This window comes from Poecilia mexicana, unplaced genomic scaffold (genome assembly GCF_051168715.1).
Source record: "Poecilia mexicana isolate PSO_F unplaced genomic scaffold, ASM5116871v1 scaffold_18, whole genome shotgun sequence".
Lineage (NCBI taxonomy): Eukaryota > Metazoa > Chordata > Actinopteri > Cyprinodontiformes > Poeciliidae > Poecilia > Poecilia mexicana.
This window is the reverse complement of record NW_028263387.1, coordinates 17,555,097-17,577,447: the sequence shown is the minus strand read 5'-3', so window position 1 is coordinate 17,577,447 and position 22,351 is coordinate 17,555,097. Positions and strand designations below refer to the sequence as shown.

Sequence of the window (22,351 nt, the reverse complement as noted above, 5' to 3'; positions counted from 1 at the left end):
TAATATTTGTTAAATATTTACTATAGAAAATGTGTTTTCACTTTTAAAGAATCATCATTTTATTTCCATTTTTAGGTTTAAAAAGAAACTTTCGCAGTAAAGGGGTGGATACATTTTCTTTTTTGCAATGTTGATATTTTTAGAAAATGATAAGAATGCTGTATTTCCTTTAAAGTTTCCATATTTATACCATCGTTTCCAACCTAATGATAAAATCATTCCATCAAAAGAAACATGAAAAGCCCTTGTGTTTGTTACATAATTATTTAAATATAGGAGTTATTTCCGTATTACTTTTTTTGCTAACGTTATTACCTGGAAATTAGGCAACATATTTCATCTCACTCTGTTACAAATCAAATCAAATTTAAAAGCGTTAACATATATAGTGTTAAAACCTGTCCTGACTGAACAGGGCAGGGGTCGGGATCCATGCTGTCCTAAAAAAAAAAAAAAACTCATTTAGTTCACTGCAACGTAGCAGGAAACACCCACTTATCTGAACTGCTCCTGACATAACAATAGCTGTCCTGTTCTGATGTTACTGAGAAGTAAGACCTGCCAACGGGAGCAGCTCTGTAAAATGAGCCGCACAGGTAAGGGACCTTTCATATTAACAGTTTATCATCCAATTACAGCACGTATTAAGTAATGAAGGAGATTAACGTTGTGATGTGCGCGAGTCTTGATCGCAAATGACGGGTTGGTGAGGGATAATTGGGGTTTCTGCTGCTCAAGTACGAAGGGAAACTGTCGGGCATTCCCACAGAGAAACTGCTCATCATCTACGAGACGGAGGCGAAGCAGTGGGCCACCTACCTCCAGTCAGCCTTCACGGGGCAAATCCCTGAAGATGGCATCTGCTGCTACGACGTCAACACGCTGTCCAGAAAAGACGACTTTGTCGAGTTGTCTCGCTACGCCTGCAAGCTGCTGATCCTTTCCGTGGGGATGCTGGAAGGTCTTCACCAGAAGAGGGGCTTCTTCCTGTCCAGGGTGCTGAGTCCTGCACCCTGTGTGGCGGTTCTGCTGTGTGGCGTGGACAGTCTGACCCCGCTGCTGGACCAGGTGCCCATCAACGCTGACGAGTGCCTGCAGATCTCCTGCGAGCAAGACGCTCCAGAGTATGTGTGCAACGTGATGGATATTATACGAAAAGGTACAATCCAAAAAAATCACTCACTTTTACTCCAATTTGGTTAACGAAACATAGGTTTTGTTTTTTTTTTTAGATTAATCGTAATAAGGAAGATTTAGTATCTCTAGTAATTGACAATAGAAAACACCTGACATTTTCTGCTTCAACTCAATGCTCACGTTAAATCAGTTTAGGTTGACTTTTGAAGAGCATTTAGAAGTTCATCAGTCATGTGCAAAGCAAACAACAATTGCAACAATACATAAAAGAACCAGAAAACAGATTACAATCTATTACGTTCCAAAAGTTTCTGAAACAAAATGAACAATGCAGGTAAAACTAAATTTCTCCACCTGTGTTTTGATAGAGAGGCTAGATTTCATTTACAACAGAAAAGTATAGTTTGCATGATTACAGATCTTTAAAATAAAGGCAAATAGGTTTTTAAAATATGCTCATTTTTAGGTAGATTTGAGGATCTAATAACTGCATTCTATATTATTTGAGGTTTAAAAATATACATTTGAGGCTAATAAATGCTATTTTACGGGGGAGGTGAATAAAAATTTTACCTTCACGTTTATTACAATTTTAGATCACAGGTTCACATTGTATTGCTTTTCATTTCTGGCATGAAGTAAGAGTGTAAAAACGCTTTGAGTGCCACTTAGTGTTTTATTTGGATGTAAACCAAATAACATCAGATGTAAATTAACAGGAGGGCATGTGTGCTTGTCGATTACCCGTTTTTCATTTGCAACACAGGCAACTCAAGCCACAGTAAAATATTTGAAACTTGCTGTCCTCTGAAAAATTATTCAGAATTTTCCTGAAAATTAGGTGATTTTAGGGGAAAAGACTATCTGTTCTCATCTGCTCCATCAATCTCTCCATCCTCAATCGTCCAAAGTACAATTTGTCTAAATTCCAAACACAGAGGAGTGGGCTTGTGTTTAAACAGGTGTGTTAGGAGGAACATTTGATGCAAATATGGCCTTCACTGATTACTCATTGCAAGATATCCAAATTCAATAGCACTTTACCTCACTCCACTGCAGTGATACAGTGAAGTGTTTCAGACTGGGCGCCCACGAACAGTTATATTTTAACTCAGGAGTAGTTCTGCTTTTGACACAGATGGATGTTGTTTTTTAAATACTGTACCTAATGTAACTGGAGAGGACATCTGTTCAGTTTATGTCTAAAAACCTTGTAAAAAAAAAGTGACTATTGAAGCAATTAACTTCCTTGTTTTGTGAGCAAAGCTAATAGCAGAATGCTAACAGGATCCAGGCTATAGGCTACTATCAAAGCGCTAACCATCGACACATGTGACAACTACCGTTAGGCTAATAGTGAGATAAAGTAGTACAGTATTTAATGCATCCAAGCACTAGAGGAAGATGTTGGTAGATAAATACTTGACAGAATTAAATCTCATTGCTTTACCAAGATATAAAACACTGTAAGGCAAATAATTACCGTATTTTCCGGATTATAGAGCACACCTCACTATAAGCTGCACCCGCAAAGATTTAATTTAAAAACTGGAAACGAACATATATAAGCTGCAAAGGGCTACAAAACGCTGGTCTCTCCGCCGCTCTCGGTTTTTCAGGACGCAGCCCTGCATCACAAAACGCCGAATTGAAAACATTTCTCCGTCGTGCCTGCTGCTAGCATGTGCTTGCTCTAAATGAAAATTAGCGCTTTCTTCTTTGATTTCCAATTCTGACTTCTAATGATTCACTTCCTGCTAAAGAGCCCCCTGGTGGTTGACGAAAAATCCACAGAAAAGCCGCACCGGGCTATAAGCCGCATGGTTCAAAGTGTGGGTTAACAGTAGCGGCTTATTGTCTGAAAAATACGGTACATAATTTATGCTAATTTGACTATGTTTTACATGCTTGCTTTCCTCTTTCAGACTGCCCAAGAGCAGATGTGGTTACAGTGTAGTAGCTTGCCACAATCAGTGTGTGAATATGTGTGTGAATGTGTGAATGATTGAATGTAGTGTGAAGCACTTTGGTGTCCTAGGGATTAAATACAGGCCATGTACCATATTATATTTGCACATCAGGGCTTGTTATAAATCCACTACTTTCCAATTTGAAAATGTTAAAAGTAGATTCCCTCTTAAATACCAGCCTCTGAGTACAAAACCATTGAACTTAAAAGTCAAGAAATCATGAAGTAGTTTGACTATCTTCAAATGTCCACTTCAGCCTTTCAAGAAACAAAAGAAATAATCAACCAATCTTCCCACGGAAATATCTGGAATCAACATAAAACAGAAACGACAACTGACAGCTTTTATCAAGTAAACATGAGAATGAAAATTATCACTGAACTGCACCCTTCCTATATATTTTGGCACTTGTCACAATACGGTTGATCGCTGATCTATAGATATTACTGGAATAAAATGTCTGCTAATAAAAATAACTTATACATCTATGAGGGAATAACCCCTTTGTGCATGTGGCTGCTCCAAATTGGCTCCAGGTATCTAAACACAGTTTGCTAATCCATAACATTCTGCACCAATCCTTTACAGGTGGATCAGCAATGGCAGCAAATGCGAACCCCATGACACACAGACCATCTGGATCAGAGCAGAGGGTCGAGCAGATGCAGTCATCTCGAGCCTACGGGGTCAAATCCAGGGTTGTTATCGTCCCCTCAAGGGTTCCCTGTGGGGTGAGCGAAGACACTTCTCCGGAAAGACGTACGTTTATTCAGAAAGCAGCCATAACACGGACTAACACAGCAAGCCCCCGTACTGTCCTGTCTGGCAGAGCTCCTCAGAGGTTTTCATACTCCTGAAAAACGACTCGGCAGCCTGCGACTGCGAGGTCGAGTTCAAGGCAGAGAGGAAGATAGAGAGAGTGAAGCCTGTCTGCTGGAGTGAGCGCATCCTGTGTGTCAGTACACCAGGTAGACAACAACACGTGATTAATGCATGACTGGAATAAATACTTTTCAGTTGTTCTGTTTTTTTGTTGCCTGGTTGTTACTCCTGCATGTTTTCTGCAGCTGATTTTCCTGCTGGAAATGTGAGTGTGACTGTCTACAGTGGTGGGAAAACCCTTACCAGCTCTAAACTGCAGTACTACACTAGAATTGAAGAACTCACCCATCTTCTGTCAAGTGTGGCAGACCCTGTAGAGTTCATGTGTCAGGTAAAACCTTCACCTGCCTTTTATTTAAAGAAGAACTTATCTTAGACTATAGCTGTGGACCAGTATGGGGATTCTGGAAGCACAATCTTCATTTAAATGCATTTTTTAAATTATAATGATGCCACATATTGCTTTTTGATAGACAACAGTTAATTATCAGTGCTTGGATTCATGAGAAGTAGTGAGGCTTTTGTCCAGGCTGGCTGTGGAAATACTGAGAGCAGATCTTTATTTGCTATATAAATAAAGTTTACTTACTTACTAAAATCTGCAACAGGCTACCTGGGTGTTTTTTGGGCAATCAAGTCCTTATACAGCTCTGGAGAAAATGAAGAGCCCTCTGCACTGAAGCCCATTGAAAACCTCCTGGTTATTCCACCAAATATTTATTTCTGAACTCTTTCTGAGTTAAAACATTACTTTTGTTGTTTCTAAATGAATGTGAATTTGTTTTCTTTGCATTATTTGAGATCTGAAAGCGCTGCATCTTTTTTGTTATTTTGACCATTTCTCATTTTCTGCCAATAAAAACTAAATTTTTGCCTGGAATTTCAGAGACATGTTGTCAGTAGTCCATAGAATAAAAACACAATGTTCATTTTACTCAAACATATACATATAAAGAGTAAAATCAGAGAAACTGATAAGTTTAAGTGGTCTCTTAATTTTTTCCAGAGCTGTATGTATCAAAACTTAAATGAATATATGTTTTGTTGTTTTGTTTCCTCAAAAGATAATTGCTGAAGTTGTCTATTAATACATTTCTGGTCTGTATAGTATGATCTAATACTGCAAGCTAAAAATTAAGAGCTGGAAATGAAACTGGCGTACTTGTACCATCAAACCAATACTAAAGTTTTTGTTAGATTTTTTTTTTTATTTGAAACTTATCATAAACTCACAAGTCACATAAAAATATTCATATATCCAAATAAGATGCGTCAATGCAACTTTTGTATCGTAAACAACTTTTACAGGACACACACACACACACACACACACCTACACACACACGCAAACACACACACACACACACACAAACACACACACACACACACCCACACACACGCAAACACACACACACGCACACACGCACGCACGCACGCACGCACGCACGAGGTAATTTTGTAGGGAAAGCTATTTCACAACAGCTGATTTATAGTCGGCGGAAATGTGCAAATAAAAAATAAATAAAAGTAATAAAAGAAAACAGAATTGAATGAAAACATGTCTGATGTTTAGACAAAGTGCTGTTTTCTCTTGGATTGAGGGGATAGCAGGTTACATCTGTCTTTCAGTGTTGAACACTTGATTTGATTAGGACAGTTTTGCTGAAGCAGCAAACTTAAGCAATGAAAGGGGAAGAATTTACAAACTAAAAGTGAGGCAGGACTTTAATGCTGGCACGGTGAAATTAAAGTTGGCATTTTTATTTGCTCTCTAAATGGATTTCCAATACCACTACCACTGTTTTATGAGTCGGTGCATCTAACCCAAGATTTATTCTGGGAGTTACATCTGCCCTTAATAGAAAAGTTGCTGTTTGAGTCATAACTCAACACAGCATTGTAAACTTTGTTTGCGTTGCAGGCTCTTCAGGCTTGCTCTGTGGAAAAGTTGGATCAGAAGTTGTCTTCCATGCTGCTGGAGCTGATGCCCACAGGAGGCTTTCAGGGACTGCAAGTAGAAAACACGCAAGAAAGAGGTACAGCGAGTGCTGCTTAGTCAGCAGAGAGTGAGAAAAGCCTGGACGTGTAGGACTGACTTCAAATTTTATTCATACTTTGAACATCAAAAGAATCTCTAAAACACACTGTGTGACCAAAAATGGATTTAGCTAGAAGATAGAGCCGTACCTACTAATTATTTTGTTACGGCTGGTAAGAAGCTACCAAAGCAGAAAGCAGTTTTTATGTCTTTAGACAACCATCACAATTAGGTTACGTGACAATGTCAAGATTTATCTGGGTCAAACCGAGAAAGAGTGAATCGGGAAACATGGAACATCAGGAAACAATGTGATGGAACATTGTTTCCTGATGGAACATTGTTCCATGGAAACATTGTTCTACACGATTATTTCTTTGGATGTTGCTTACATTTAATTTTTGGCTTAAACTGTTATGGTAAGCACTACTTTTGGAAATAGTAGTATCAAATAAGTACAGTAGCAATACAATCTTCTATTTCCAATACAAGCTACTGTTAGCATTAACACCACAGTGAGGAAATTCAGGCATAACAGCCTCAAAGTAACAGGCAATCGAGGCATCTTTGTGTAAACAAAAACAAAATTAAGAATAACATACTGAATAGCACATGTGTTAAACTCAAGGTCTGGGAGCCAAATCTGGCCCGCAGTAGCTTTCTATGTGGCTCTCTAGACTCCAAATTACATCGATAAGTCCCTCCAGTTTTTCACAAATCCGCAAAATTCACACAAAATCAACAAAATCCCCACATTTGTTTCTGATTTTACTGCAATTTTTCACAAAATTGGCCAAAAACATTGGGTTTAAGTGACTGCTGCCTCAGCCTTGCTTGATGTAAAATTGTAGTTTTGTGATTAAAAAAAAGAAGTCACGTTTAACATCATACATTAGCACAACTGTTGTACAAATTCCTTACAAATATTTCTAAATTAGCACCACAAATTCTATGACTTTGATTGAAAAAAAAAAAACAAACAAAAAAAACAAACAAAAGCAATCTCAAAATCCTGGATGGACTGATCAGTGTGAAAAGATGTTTAATATTTCATTTTAACAAACACTCATTGAATGCTGAAACAAACAGCTGTTTATTGATATTTTAACAGTTAAATGACTTTATCAATAGATTCTGGCACAACTGGCCCTTTAATAATATTCAGGTTTTTGAAATACTGCTGTAGATTAAAGATAAAATTACTACATAAAATCCTGGGAAGTTATGGAAAAACAGTGTATTCTGATCCAAGGGATTTGCAATTCAGTCAGATACTAAAAAAAATACACAGGTGTGTGTGTGTTTGTGCATGAAAAAAAAAGACTATTTGCAAGATGTGAAACTAAAACCCTGGAAGCAACTGAGATGTGCAAATACCAGCAGAAATGTTATTTCAAACAAGTAAAACTATGCAAATAAAAGTGCAAATGGAAGAAAAAAATTTAAACACTGAGTTTGTTGGACGCAGTGATGCTTATAAAGTCAAACTACTCCAAGGAAGCACCTTCTTTTAATGCAACTTTGTGCACTTAGGATGTCATCGAAGGAGCTCTCCAGTTAGCAATACAGGCTAAAAGATTACACTGAGTTACAAAAAGAACATTTTTGGAAGTTGTTTATGTTTTTTTTTTTAATTAGGACTATTTTGCATCACTGAATCAAAAAATGACATCAATTTTCCTCAATCATGGCAGGTTTTTATTATAATTAGATTTAGAGAAATCCAGCCTTCTGACTAAATTGATTACGTTTTAGTGACATCATCAGTTCATTTCTGTTAATATTTCTCATCTCATCCAAAAACAGTTTTAGGGGGGGAAAAAGTTTTCTAACAGAGTGTTTTATTTAAATATTACAAAGTGGGATTTCTGTAAATTGAATAATAAACACCGATAATGGTAAGGATATGTAAATTGAACATTTCGTCTTCATTGTGCAAAATTCTCCTGCTCATCACTGATCCCAGAATCTGAGGAAACCGATCCACATGTAAGAACAAGTGATGCATTTTGATGCTCAGGTTGCGTCCATAGTTCAGAAAATTGACCTGATTGAGCAAAACCAATGTGATTTTTGGGTTCAGCACATCAACATTATCCTAAAACAGTTGAAAAACCCCAGACAATGTTTTGGCTGTTGTCCAGTGTTATGAGAAAGTCTGTCTCCTGGGAAGAAAACCTAAAAGAAGTTTGATAATGACTCAAGTCTTTAGCATTGAGAGTCCACTTTGAGATCTATTTGAGAACCTTTGGCATCGTCTGGATTGTTTGGCATCTTCTAATTTTTATGTTTTGGAGTATAAATCCTCCAAAACAGAGGATTTATACTTTAATGTGAAAAAAATAAGGTGTTATTTAGGAAATTATAGAACTAAACAACAAAACATCACAAACCAATTTAAACTGACAAAATAAACATGCAACACACAGTGGGAACACATTCTTCTAGCATGATCAACATTATCCAGCATAATGGAGGAGAAAAAAAGACTTTCCATTATTTCTCAGCTCATTATGTGGTAGACTGATGGCTTCATCAGCTTGTGGGATTGATCTTTTACTCCATTAGAAAGGGCAGAGGGAGATGTTGCCATGACAAACAGGTCAATAAAGTGCCTCCAAGCCGTCTTTCTTTGACTCTCCTGGATTTGTCAGATTGACCACATTGCTTTACATCACCGTCATGTTCCCTCCAAACAGACATTACAGCTAAAAAAGACAAGCTAAAAGTAGAATAGGATGAGAAGCAGATGCTCATTTTGTGGCTTTCCTTCGCTGATTTGAACGGGCTTTCACATCTGTTTAAACGCTCACAGCAGAGGTCCACCATGGGGACGTGCCCTCACTCCTCCACTTTGCCGCTCGGTATGGATTCAGGAGCGTCTCGGGTCTGCTCCTGCAGTGTCCGGGCGCTGAACGAGCTCTGCGCACGGCTAATCGACATGGACAGACTCCTGCAGACATCGCCAAAAGCCACGGCCATAAAGAGCTTCACGTCATTCTGAAGGAGAAGCTGGTAACTCCTTCCAAACTTGGTTCCTGTCTCCTGTTGTTGAATCTGGAATTGACTTGTTGTGATAGTGTGGTACGAGACAGATGATCTGTGAAAAGATCCATCTCCTCCACCTTTTCCCTGAGGTGTTGTCGTCTGAAGAAATTCACTGCTCCCGCTCAAAATCAACCAATCAGAGCCAGAAGGAGGGTCTTAGTGCCGTCAATCAACCTCATGTACGCAGAGAAACAACTTAACCATTACAGGAAAACTGCTAAGCCATTGTCAGTGGAATTTATAATCAGCTCTGCTAGCTGTAGCGTAGCAGAGAACAAGAAAGGGGCAGGCAGCACCATATTCAGGGTGATTGACAGTACTAAGACCCTCCTCCCGGCTCTGATTGGTTGTTTCTAATTAACACTGGGGAAAAGCAAAGGACTGTCTGCCTCATACCATGCTGTCATCATAATAGTACAAGTTTCAACAAATGTGTAAAAAATATTTCTTATTAAAGTTACATAACTCAGCTTTAACCCTTTAATACCTAAGTTTCAAATTTCCACCTGGATATTTTTGCATATTTTAATTGTACAAAGCTCTTTAAATGTCCTATGAGTAAATATATATTTGCCCTTTTATCCATAACAATTGGAACTTTCAATATCTAGCAAGTTACTTTCACAATTTACCATCTATTAAGAGAGCGCCCCTCAGATTAATTTCACTTCCTGCTACTGCGGGGGTGATATTACCGTAATAACCCGAGGTTGGCTGGAAAATGCAACGTCTCCCCTTTTATAAACCGTTGGAATTTGTCATGTAGCTCAAATGTGGCGGAATTACGGTACTGCAAATTTGGCTGTATGGTTGCCGATCCATTTGGTCTGGAAGGGTTAACTGGCAGATTTTATGATAGGAGCGGAACCAAGCAACAGAAACTTTTCTAAACTTTCACAGCTAAAGATCAATATATCAATAATGAGGACAACAGAGTATCAGGTGCTGCCTTGCTCTCCATTGATTGTCTTCACACCTTGAGGTGAGGACGGTACTTCCAACGGGCGCTAGCTGTCCAACACTTAAACAATCCTTTAAATGCAGCTGCCAAAATCCTTTTTCAGCCTGCAACTATAACAGCGTGCCACATTAACTCATTAAACATCAAAAACTCTGTTCTTACCGCACACTTTATTCATCCTTACCAGCAACAATTTTTGACTTTCTCTCATGCCTCAAGTCAACATATGGAGAATTTGTCCTCAAGGGAAATTTAGACACCCTAACAGCTGTTGAGATGTACTTATCGTCTCAGCAGCACAGCTAATTGAGAGTGACTGCAGACTGAGCGTGATTTGATCAGACTGCTGCTGCAGAGAGCTTGCTGTAAGCCTAGAACGAGCTGCCAGGGGAGCATTGGAGTCAAACACAGGTCTCTCCGCGGGGACCCGAACAAGCCTATAGCTGTAGCACAACAGACTCAACATGCACAAACGTGCATCTTCTATTAGGGTGATTAAAATTCATCTCAGCGGCCCAAATTGTGCACAAAGTCCACGCTTGTGTATCCTGGAAAAAAAATTCTCAGAGTCCTGGCCGCTAGCTGAGCTTTCTGCACTTTCATTAACCAATCTGCTACGTCTCCCCCAACCTCCAATTAATCAGCCCTTGATGCGTCAGTGATTTGTGCGCTAGCGGAGCATTGCTCTGTCAATAAATCCAAGATGGATCAGTCCCCTGCCTCGTTCACAGGCTGAATCACTCACAGGCCCAGCGTCACATCCACTAGCTGACTATGGCTTCACACTTCTTAGTTAATTAGCTGTGAACTGCTCCGGCGGGGGGGCGGCAGGGGGGAGTTGAATTATTTATTCAGGGAGAACAGAACTCAAATATAAACACAGAGAATGCAGTACTGCTACTCATAATGTGTTGTGTCCTTGTATTGCGAGATCATGCTTGGCGAATTACAGGCATAAATGCCTGTTATGTCATAAATTTATGAATGCCGTTTAATCAGGGTTGGAGTCTTTTACTGTGCGCTTTCAATAAATACAAATTAGTTTCCAACTGTATGTTTCTCAGAGAGAACAAGCAGTCGTTTATGTGTAGTACGCAGCCTTTGTGCAATGAATAATCCTATCCAAATCCGGGGAAGCCGAATGAGGTGCCGTAGTCCCACTCCTTCCTCTGGGACTTGTCGAGTCCACTGACTTTGCTTTGCATAATGCGTTTTGCAGTGTCATTTGCAGCACTGTTCAGCCAGGCGAACTCCAAAGATTTGTTTATTATTTGAATGACGGTGCCATTACGCTCACCCTGTTTGAGGAAACTGTTTCCTTCCCTCAGATTACACCGTAACAGGCTGGATGATTCATTTATCTTTGGAGCATTAAAGAAAGATGAATTAGGTTGATTAAATTAGCTTCTGACTTGAAAGCTTGTGCCATGCATGCCATTGAATCTAATCTGTATGCATTTGATCGTCATGGCAACTCAGTTAACGCCGGTTTGCGCATGTACTTGGTGGCAAAGTTTTACAATTTGAGTCCAATGTGAAATCTAACACTAAGGGGGTTTACTCAGAATAAAATCAAAAATGAAATAGAAATACTATTGATGTCAAGAGGTCTTCAGATTTACCCTAAATTCCTCATTCAATATGGCTGCCATATATTAAAATGAGCAAATAATCAATGTATTTTCCACTGACCTGCACCAAATTAAGCCTCCTTTTTTGCACTACATTATCTTATTTTTTTTAACGTTAGCTTGCATTGCTAGCAGCAACTTGTATTGATCCTAGCACTTTGAACTGCCTTGTTGCAGAAAAAGTGCTATATAAATAAAACTTCTTCTTGAAGTATAATTATCCTAATTGTCATTAGAGTGAAAATGAGTTTGTTTCATATTTTAAACAAATAAAAAAAACTTTCTGCTGACATATTACAACTTCTTAAAAAAGGAGCTCCATCTTCTCATTCGGTTTCCTTTGCACATGACATCACTTATTTAAACAAGAATATATTTTGGTTTCATTGAGATAAAAATCTTGTCATGACTAGTATTGCATCTTGTAATAATGATGGTGAAAATAAGAAAGTTTCTCATCATACCAAGTTTTTTTATTATCTTGTCATAACAGGAAAGTGTCTCGTTTCAACGAGATCGTTCTCCTGGATTTATATCCCAGCTCTGGCAGCTAAACACGTAAATATGGAACTGAATTGCCAAAAGTGATCTGTATTGTTAGCAGTTGTTTCTTTGGAAATAATTAAATCCTTATGGTTTTCCAACTTTTTTTTTAAAGCAAGTTCATCTAAAGTCTGATGTCAATGGGTCTAACTTACTGAAATGACCAGTTTCTGTATTTATACTCTTTATAGGTATATGTTTGAGTAAAGTGAAAATTGTGATTTTATTTTATGAACTGCTGACAACATCTCTGAAATTTCAAGCAAAAATTTAGTATTTATTTGCAGAAAATAAGAAATGGTCAAAATAACGAAAAAGACGCAGTGCTTTTAGACCTCAAATAAAGCAAAGAAAACAAGTTTATATTCGTTTAGAAACAACAATCCTAATGTTTTAATTCAGGAAGAGTTCAGGAATCAATATTTGATTGAATCACTACGAGCTTTTCAATGTGGTTCAGTGCAGTGGGCTCTTCATTTTTCCAGAGCTACACTACTGTACATTAAAAAAAAAAGCACACAAACAATAGCAGGTCACCACGAATAGTCTAAACCAGCTCGCTTTTAAACAGACCAGGTTTTCCATCTTTCCTTCGTTGCTCCAAAATGTTAGATTTCCTGTCCGTTGTAACAGAAATCCATGCCTCAGCTCTGTCTGCTCGCAGTGCAGCAGTCAAACTAGATTTGAATGGAATGCCCAAGGCTCCATAGATCTCAGACATCTGTAAAATGATTTAGCATTTGTGATTAGTAAATAAATATGTCTCTTGTTCTTTTGAAAATGCCACGCTGTTCTGAGGCGGGCCATTAAAATTCTGCGTCGGGGCAGTTGGTAAATAAGCCGCTCTATCCCCCCTCCTTCCCCCCTCCTGCTCCTTCAACCTGTTGGGTCTGCAAAGAATCTCAACTGTCAATTAATGCATTCATGGTAGCCAATAGCTCATTTGCAGTTCTAGGAACAGCTCGGTGTCGTAATTGAGTCATGATTGGCTGTGTTGCTTGGAAACTGCAGACAGATCTCAGCGTGCTGGATGGTGATATTTTGATCCAAGTGAGCTATGTCTCATAAATTTTGCAGATCTCTACAGCCATTTGTTATTGAAGAGGGAATGTATAAATTAGCGAAGGACCTTGACTGCTAAAATAGGCTATTTTTTTCTTTCTTTTTGCTGAACTTGAAAAAAAGATTGTAAAGGAAGTGATCAGGGTGTGTTTCGCTGTCAGTGATGCAACTCTTCACAGCTTCATGTCCACAGAAGCCAGAAAGAAAAAGCAGCAAATTATTACCCATAAGAATCTGGTTCTAATTCTGGATGCAGTCTGAATCAGCCCACAGTCCTCAAGTTGTTTCCTAAATGATATGTTTGAACTAAAAGGGGAAGATTGTCTGATTTCATAATTACCCTGATCATAGCCTTGTCTGTCTCTCAGCATGCAATTAGCAAATAGGCTGACTCTGGAGCAGCTCTGTTGTCAAAGTGAGACAGAAAAAAAACACAAAAAAAACATGCTTTCTGTGAGCCAGGGGGCAGCGTTACAGTACACCTCCTGAACATCATGTTACAGCCCTGAAATTACAAGTCCTGCAAGGAAGTGAGAACCCTTAATTATTAATGTCACAACGGTTATGACAACACTGAATATTTCATCACCGTGCGGATGCACAGCCGACTTTATGGACAGTCCTCTCTACTTTTATGGCTTCGTGAGATGCTGCGGTAAATGGACGTTTCTTCTAAAACTTATGAGCCCACAGTGTAATATTTGTGAACACACTGAAAATAGCCTTACGGTAAAGACATGAGATGAACAGCAGCTTTGTGTGAATTCAAATGAACACAAACTGCCCCGCTTGAACCGTTTCTTTTGGGACTTACGAGTGGCATAAAGTTTATTCCTGATTTTTTTTTTGTTGTTGCAGAAGATGCTTGGCTCGGGCGACGACAACAGTGTGTATGAAATGATGTACAATGCAAGTAAGTGAGGACTGCAAGTGGTCTGCACCAGGTTTTAACATAAAAAAAAAAAAACTAATCTCAAGAGTATGAAACCACACAAGAGATGTGACAGTTATTTATTAAAAATGAAAGAAGCCAAAATGGAAAAGCTGACTTTGAAAAACCAAGCACACCCATGATTTAGCAGCTGATACTGCCAGGAGTCATAACTCCTGGTGATCACAGGGGTTCGGTACCACAGACGCCCACAAACAGCTAGGATCTGTGAATATTTGAGATTCCCTCTAAAGTCGCTCATATCTGCCTATTTTAATAGTTCAAACAACAAATATACTTTGATATGCATTAATTGGCACAGTGGAAATCATCTTAGCATCTTAGACGCCAACATCTACAGTCTCCCTTATCTCTGCTTTTAGTGAAGAATAGTACTTTATTGATCTCTAAGGGGAAATTGCTTTTCAGTAAACAGATAATCATTGGAAAAGAAAATAAACACTATTCCTAGTTTGACTGCCATCAGTGTATCAAGTAGCATTGCAGCTAGGTGTTTTAATGTCCCAAACTGTATTTTCTTTAAAAGAAATCTACATATGCTCTACAAAAATAGTCTAGAATAATTTGGAGTTGTGTTACACAGTAAAATCTGTGAATAGGTGAACCTACGAATCCTGAACCTTTAATAGGCGGGAGTCAACTTTAACTGTTTTGTTTAGGACTCTTAGGACTCTTAATTTGTTGTTTGTCTACTTGGTGTCCCAGTTTGGGTTGATCCTCAGCTTATACAGATGGCCTTAGTCTGACTTAAGAATACTGAAGATGAATCAACAGTTGACTCATTTACTGTGAAGCACCCAGTCTTGATTTACGAGTGCAAATCAGGACCAAACCATTTCCACCACCCCTCCATGTTGTACAGGAGGAGTAAAGCGTTTCAGACTTTTTTATTATTATTATTATTTCTCCAAACATCTCTACTTCTGTCTTAGCTGTCAAAAAGTTCATTCAGATCAATTGTTACTGCTGTATTAGTTTCATCTGGACAGAGGCCGTCCGTCCCCTTGTTGCTTTCCAAAACCAGCCAGACTTGTTCAGTGGTTTTCATGCCAACATGCAAACAGAGGCTTAAATAATCCGACATAGATTTGCAGATTGACCTGTTTGGTGATTGTCCACTCCTAGAAAGACTGTCCTCTGCCTTGTAAATAATAATTTCTGATTTGAGACATCATTTCCAATCTATCTAAGGCTGCGTTCACACTGCAGCCTGAAGTGACCCAATTACGTTTTTTTGTCAAATCAGATTTTTTTGCTGTGGCCGTTCACACTTCCAAATATATGCGACCTGTATGTGTTCTCTAGTGTGAACTGCAAACGACCTGAAAGTGTCTCGCATGTGCAGTAGAGGGCGCAATAACGTCAGCGTTCTCAGTGTTTTGTCAACCGCCATAAAAAGAAGTAATGCTCAGTGTTTGCGGAAGTAAACATGGAGGCTAATGGTGGAGCGTAGCTTGCACATTTGAAGTTGTTGTCCGACTTCAGTCAGTATGTTAACAACTTAATCCTCATTATTGTCCACCATGGTTGTTGTTTTTCTTCCTGCTTGCATGTATAGGGACGCAGAATAGTGACGTTTGTTGAGTATCAGTGATGTTCAGTTCAGATGAATGCGACCTGGACATTAGGTCACATTTGAATCGGATACATATCGGATATCCAAGCAACCTGGGTCGCATTCGAAAGTAATCCAACCTATGTTGTTCAGACTGTCATGAAAAGATCAGATACAGGTCGTATTATGTCAAAGAAAATCCGAATTGGGTCACTTCAGGCTGCAGTGTAAACACAGCGTAAGATTGATGGGCATCAATGGTTCATCTCTAAGGTCATTTATGACGTCTTTCCTCATTGGCCATGCACAGAGATTTCACACCAATTGCTCAGGTGTGAATTAACAGTAGCACAAGCAAAATACATGCAGCAAAAACATTGTGTGCATTAGACTCTCTTCATCATGGTCGTAGGCAAACAGAGACAATGTGAGGGGGAGGACGAGGATCTCTACACGCCACTCGGGGTGAACGACGAATCGAATTCCAACTTCAAATCTGAAAAGACCTTAGACCTTACCAACCGTCCGCCAGCACCCACACCGAGGCCTGAGTGCATGCAGCTGAAAGAGGGCAAGACCCCATACATTGCACAAGGTAACACCTTTTGTTGCCTGATTTATCTGCTTATAGATGCATTAAGAGATTCTTTTGTGAAGGAGTGTTTGATGCAGGAGGGGAGGAAGTGCCTAAAATGTGCACCGCCATTGTCATTGGAGTGCTGCCGAACACGGTGAAGAGCCTTTTGTACGACGCGGTTTGTTTTGATTCCATAAACCACATGAGCATGGTCGCTCCCTGTTGCAAAACAAACAGGAGCGAGGCTACACAAAGACACGTTCGCCTGCGTCAAGAGCCCGCATGTTCCCTAACTGTTCAATTTCAGCTGCGTGAATATTTTATGAAGTCGAAAGATTGAGAAGTGACTGGTATTATTAAGGTTTATAAATCATTAAATCAGCCCCTACTTGTTTTGCAGATCCAAACACATGCTCAAAAATCAATTTTTATTCCCACAACACAACATTACACCTGTTCTTCACCTTCACCCGCATGCAGAACCCATAAGTAAGGATCGTAACTGCTCAGTGGACAAACTCTCTCGTTCATACGGCTTATTTTCTTTCTATTGAGCTTGCATGCATTTGCTGAGCCACTTCTGTTCCCAATGGAGCTTACAAAGCAAAACAAGAAATTGAGTGTTTGGAAGGATTCTCTGTCTCCAAACCATCCTCTCGGTAATACAGAGTGAAGAGAGAGAGAGAGAGAGAGAGAGAGAGAGAGAGAGAGAGAGAGAAAGACTGGGGCTACCACCATCTGCAACCAATCTTGAACGGGCCAAGGCCAAGTCAGCCAGAATAAGTCATTACACATGTTTTCCACCGTCCTCGCCTGTCCCCAGAGCGTACAAGAGAAAAGGAGAGGTTTCCATCTATTGAGACAGGGCAGCTTTAAACCACAAGAGGATTCAGTCGAGAGATGGGAAACGAGAGACGAGGCCTGGGCCCGGATTAGGCAAGGAGCCAGTTACTAGATGCACGAATGAAGTAGACTTTCCTTCTGTTGATATTTGAAGTCTAACATGGAAAATTAGACATCTAAGTTAACCCCTTTTTTTATAAAAAGGCCCCTTTTTCATGCCTTTTCCTGTAAAAGAAGCCCTTCTTTGTACGCTGCAATGATGTCAGATCATCTTCCAGGGTGTGGATGTGGAACCACTATCCAACATTGGTCACACAGCTGCAGATTCATTGTTTTTGACAGCTGAACAGTGTATTCTTTCATTCTGCTAACCAAAAGTATAATTTAATTGGTGCATAATTCAACCCAGGAGTGTATCAGTCTGTATATATGCCTGCTTATACAGACCAGATACAAATATGTTAGCAGACTTAGTTGATGTATTGGTTTTTCTGTCCTTAGACTTTGTTTTTAAATGTAGCTTCTGGCTCCATCTTGTGGATGAAAAGCCTAATTACAGTAGAAACAGGATCTGTGGTGTTTTGTTTGTTTTAAACCAGGTTCTTGTTCTTTTTCTACAGTTTTTAAAAAGAAGAAAATACCCAGGGGAGACACTGATGTGTATTCACTTACATCTAAGCAGGGTGAGTGATGGGTTGTCCAGCAGGGCTCTGAAATTAACATGGAAAGAAATTGAGTGTTTTTTGTGTTTTTATTTGAAAAAAAAAAAAAAAAAAAAATATATATATATATATATATATATATTTTTTTTTTTTTTTTAACTGAACCACCCATCCAATATTTGTCCATCTTTCCATCCATCCATTCATTAAACTATATTTCCACCCATTAATCTCTAAGCCATCCATACATATAATATTCATCCATCCATCCACCCACTAGATCAGAACCACTGATCTTACTCAAATTGATCAATTACTCTTTCTCAGACGTACATTCAAGCACACTTCTGTCTGGGTTGTTCAGAAACATTTATTGTATTTTGTTGAATTCAAATTGTAAGGAGAACTGTCACTTAACGAGTCACTTTAGAAACTGGTGCTGAAAAGTGTCAGCAAGTTAGAAAAATAAATAAAAAAGCACTTTAGTCAACAGCGTTGCATCTGAAACGCAGAATAGCAGAATTTGCTTTTGTAAACATGGTGGACTCGTACGAGAGAACCAATTAGAAATAGCGACTTTACTTTGATTTATAGAACACTCGTTTACTTTATTAGAAATGTTCTGATCAGTAAAAGATGCCGGTTTTGTGCACTGCAGCTCAAAGACAAGAAGGTGGCGCCTCTGCCACCTACGACACCTTCGTACCCAATCAGATGCAGCGCGAACAGCTGGCGGAGCTCCAGCAGAGGATGAAGACCGCTTCGTTCTCTATGGACAAGGCTCTCAATCACATCAGCGACCAGCAGCAGGTCAAAAAGAGCGCCGTTAACAGGCAGGAGGTAGGACTTCACAGCACTCTGGCTGATAAAAAGAAACGCATCTATAACCTCGTCTGGCCCTTTCGGTAGAACTGCAGGCTTTGTTGGAAAATGGTGCAGAAAGCTTTACGTACATTTAAACGGTTTTACATCATTTTTGCTTTGTCATTTAGGTGAAATGTAAGGCAACTACTACACTTATTTATTCTTACTCTGTTGTTTTGTAAATCATTGAGCTCAATGTGCAGAATATTAATAGGAACCCATGCAACAAAACGGTACAGCCTGGTTATTTAGCTACTGCAGCAACTTTACCTATGTATTGTTGATATTTATGGGAAATTATGAGCATAAAGTAGTTCCCAACATAATAATCATAATGAAAATATGTAAAATATATCACATATTTTCGTGTCATTATGCTTGGTGAATTGAAGGGGAAAAATTACTAAACACAAAATGTTTATATTAAACCTATATTTAAAAAGAATAACTGCTTCGTTATCATTTAACTTATGAAGAGCACAGAGCTGAAAGCTGCAGACCTCTGCTCTGAACACTGAATAAAAACTCATAAAAGTTGATTAAGTGCCATTTTGAGAACACTGCAGCTACGCCGCATAAAAGCCTGCAAACATTACAGACACCTCAGGGTGTCAAAAGGAAAATTACGAGAGAAGACGCTGTTTTTATCACCGCAGGAGAAGCTGAGTCACCTGAGAGCCGGCGTCATCAACAACAGAGACGACTGCGTGTACGGTAAATATCCCGCCGTCCTTAAAGTTTTGGTGTCAGCACAGAGAGACTTTGTGCTCCAAACTGGAAGTAGAAAATGCCTTTCTTCTCTCCCTTGCAGATAAAATCAACAATGTTCACCTTACACCAAGTGAGTCCTTTTAAAAGCCTTATCTCGGAGAACAGTGGAGGCCTGTGTTTGCATGCCTTTGTAGTTCCTGCAGTCCCAGTTTTAGAGCTGGGTGGATTTAATCCTCTGAGAAGGCCCGGGATTTGTTTAGTCAAATCCTCGGTGCTGAGTTTAGATGTAAAGAGTTTCGGCAGCAATAATAGGGGGGGTTTCATTTCCCAGAATTACCAGCTCTCTGCACATTACAGAGTAATGTTCCCACCTTTCAGGCCATCAGGTGAACGAGAGTCGCCGAGGAAACCAGCCGTCTGACTCTGGGTTTTACACAAAGCCACTAAACAAGCAGCAGGTGAAAAGTTTGACCTACAGTAGCAAAACAAATAACCGTTTTATTTACAGGCCTGTATATTTGATTTGATAAGTACAACTAATAAAGTTATAATTTTTACATTTTTGCTTTGTTTTTTTTGCAGAGCTTTCGGAGAGCTGACAAACGGTGAACGTGCATGTTAAAGTTATTTATGAGATATAACTTTTTTCCCCGAAATACGCTTCTCTTCTTTACGTGGACATCCAATGAAACCAAAGTTTTCTGTTTTAGTTTCTATGTTATGGGAATCGGCCAGCTTATGAAAAAGGAAATCACACCCCACAGAGTTTTCACTTTTTTTTTTTGTATGCATCCAGTTTTTTTTTGTTTTTTTTTGGCTTTGTTTAAATTTAGATTTTTTTTTGTACACTTTAGATTGGATTTAAAGGATTTCAGAACCTGGAAACTGATCATTGATTTATTTATTCAAACCCTATATTTATTAGAGGGCATACCTTATTTTTACCATGACTACACAGTCCTTAAAAAGTATTAAGAAATCACAATTACAAAGGTTGTCTATGTCGCCCATATCATGTTACAATATTTCACGTTTTAGAAGCTGTGGTATTTATGTAAACCAGGTAAAGGTAAAGATAAAAAAAATAAATAAAAGTAATTTTATTTATGGGTTGTTTTTTTTTCAGATCTTTGCACAGCAGATTTTTGTGCTGTTGTATAAAAATCAATCTGTTCTGTCAAACTTAAAAGTCTTTTTCAAATGTTAGAAAAGTTAGTAGCAGAGGTGTGCCGATCGATCGACCATCGATCATAATCGGCCGATTTCCGTGAAAAAGTGTATGATCGGTGATCGCCGATCACGGTCTCTTATTGCCGATCACACAAACCGATCACCTGCATCTCATTTATCATCCTGCCTGTGCAGCTGGTCTCCTCTTTCCTTCACTCTGCGCAAACGCGCAGCAACAAATCCTAAGCGATGTGGAACTAAAACGCACCGAGTGAATGGGGAAGTTTGCGTGTTGTGGGGAAAATTGAAGCGCCTCAAAATGCATCAACACAACGAAGCTAATACGACATAAAAACAGTGCCATACTTGACGGAGTTTGGCTACATCGAGGCTCACTGCAGTAAAAAAGACATACGGAGGATCAGATAGCAGGTAAAGCAGCGCACAGCTACAAACACTCACCCGGATTAGCATGACGGTCAGAAAGCTAAACAAATAACCTGGAAAATTATTTAAGTCTTCGAGCTGCGATGTCAGACGCTGGTTCTGCTCTCGCTGTTGAACCGCTGCTACGCTACAGGTAGTAATATCTGACAGACGGAGCCTCGCTTCTGCTCCACCTGATAGTGACTCTCACACCGAACCTGCTTAAAGCTGCAGCATATAACTTAAAAAAATAAATTTTACCTACGTATTAAAACTTTCGCTGTCCTAACATGAGACAGATAATCTCTGAAAAAATAATCGATCTCCTCCCTGATCTGCATAATTACTCCGCTCAGACAGAAACAGCCAATCAGAGCTAGCAGTAATCAGCTAGCCGCCATGCTATCAGGAAGTTTTCATTCAGTAAATCGGGATTGTTTATTGTAATGGAACCTGTTTTTGCCTTTGAATGTTTTATACTTTAATTTTTTTGGCAATAGTGAGAGGTTTTATTTTGCGTTATTTAGCCTCTTCAGAGCCTTCATATGTTATCAGTCTGTTAAAGAAAGTATTATCAATAGCAGTACAATTTGCACAATGCCTGTTTTGTTTAGTTTTCTTCTTGGAAAAAGTTATTAAAAACAAGTTTTTGTCTAAATTAAGGTGAATTCATGGTTCCTTTTTCCACATAATGTAACCGGTACTGTTTATGATTTTTTTTTAAATTATGTGATCGGTATCGGCAGGAAAAAACCTGATCGGCACATCTCTAGTCAGTAGTAATTTTGATTTCTGAATGGATTTTAATTAAGTTTGTCTCCTTGTATATGAATTGTGGCATTTAAGTACGCATCATTTCAATCTTAAAACTGAATATATTTAATGACTTTCTTTCATTATAATTTATTTATTTATGATATTCCAAATGTTTATTCATTTCTTTAAGAAGTTAAATTATCTAATAAACGTTACCACTGTGTCTACAGGTTGCATTTTTGAGAATTATTTTTTGTTAATCATCAACATCCAAAACGTTAATAAATGTCAAACATGTTTGACATTTAATGTTTAACGAAGTAAAAGTAAGGTTTTGACCTTATCTGCACATTACTGGACAACTACTATTGTGCAGAATTATTACAAATTTCCCGTCTCATTTTCTTTTTTCACCCGTTTAAGTGAGAATTATAGCCAAACACCTCAAAGCTCAAAGTATATACTTTTGACATTAAAGGGGGAAAAAATTCAGTGACCAATATAGCTACTCTTCTATTTAATAACAGTGATCTACCTTCCATTAACACTTTTACTTAGATGCA

At 38.8% G+C, this 22,351-nt stretch overlaps 1 protein-coding gene across 1 annotated transcript; it reads left to right on the top strand.

Moving 5' to 3' along the window:
* Positions 1-723: 723 nt before the first annotated feature.
* LOC106906909 (B cell scaffold protein with ankyrin repeats 1) lies at positions 724-22,017 on the top strand (the record flags this gene model as incomplete). The annotated part of the gene is made up of 14 exons (XM_014972382.2): positions 724-1,159; positions 3,696-3,838; positions 3,937-4,075; positions 4,175-4,320; positions 5,911-6,025; positions 8,843-9,042; positions 14,131-14,185; positions 16,192-16,374; positions 17,820-17,882; positions 18,520-18,701; positions 19,382-19,439; positions 19,537-19,566; positions 19,815-19,894; positions 20,019-22,017. Coding segments are annotated over 14 exons (1,857 nt in total), but the record flags the coding sequence as incomplete, so codon positions are not given.
* Positions 22,018-22,351: the final 334 nt, after the last annotated feature.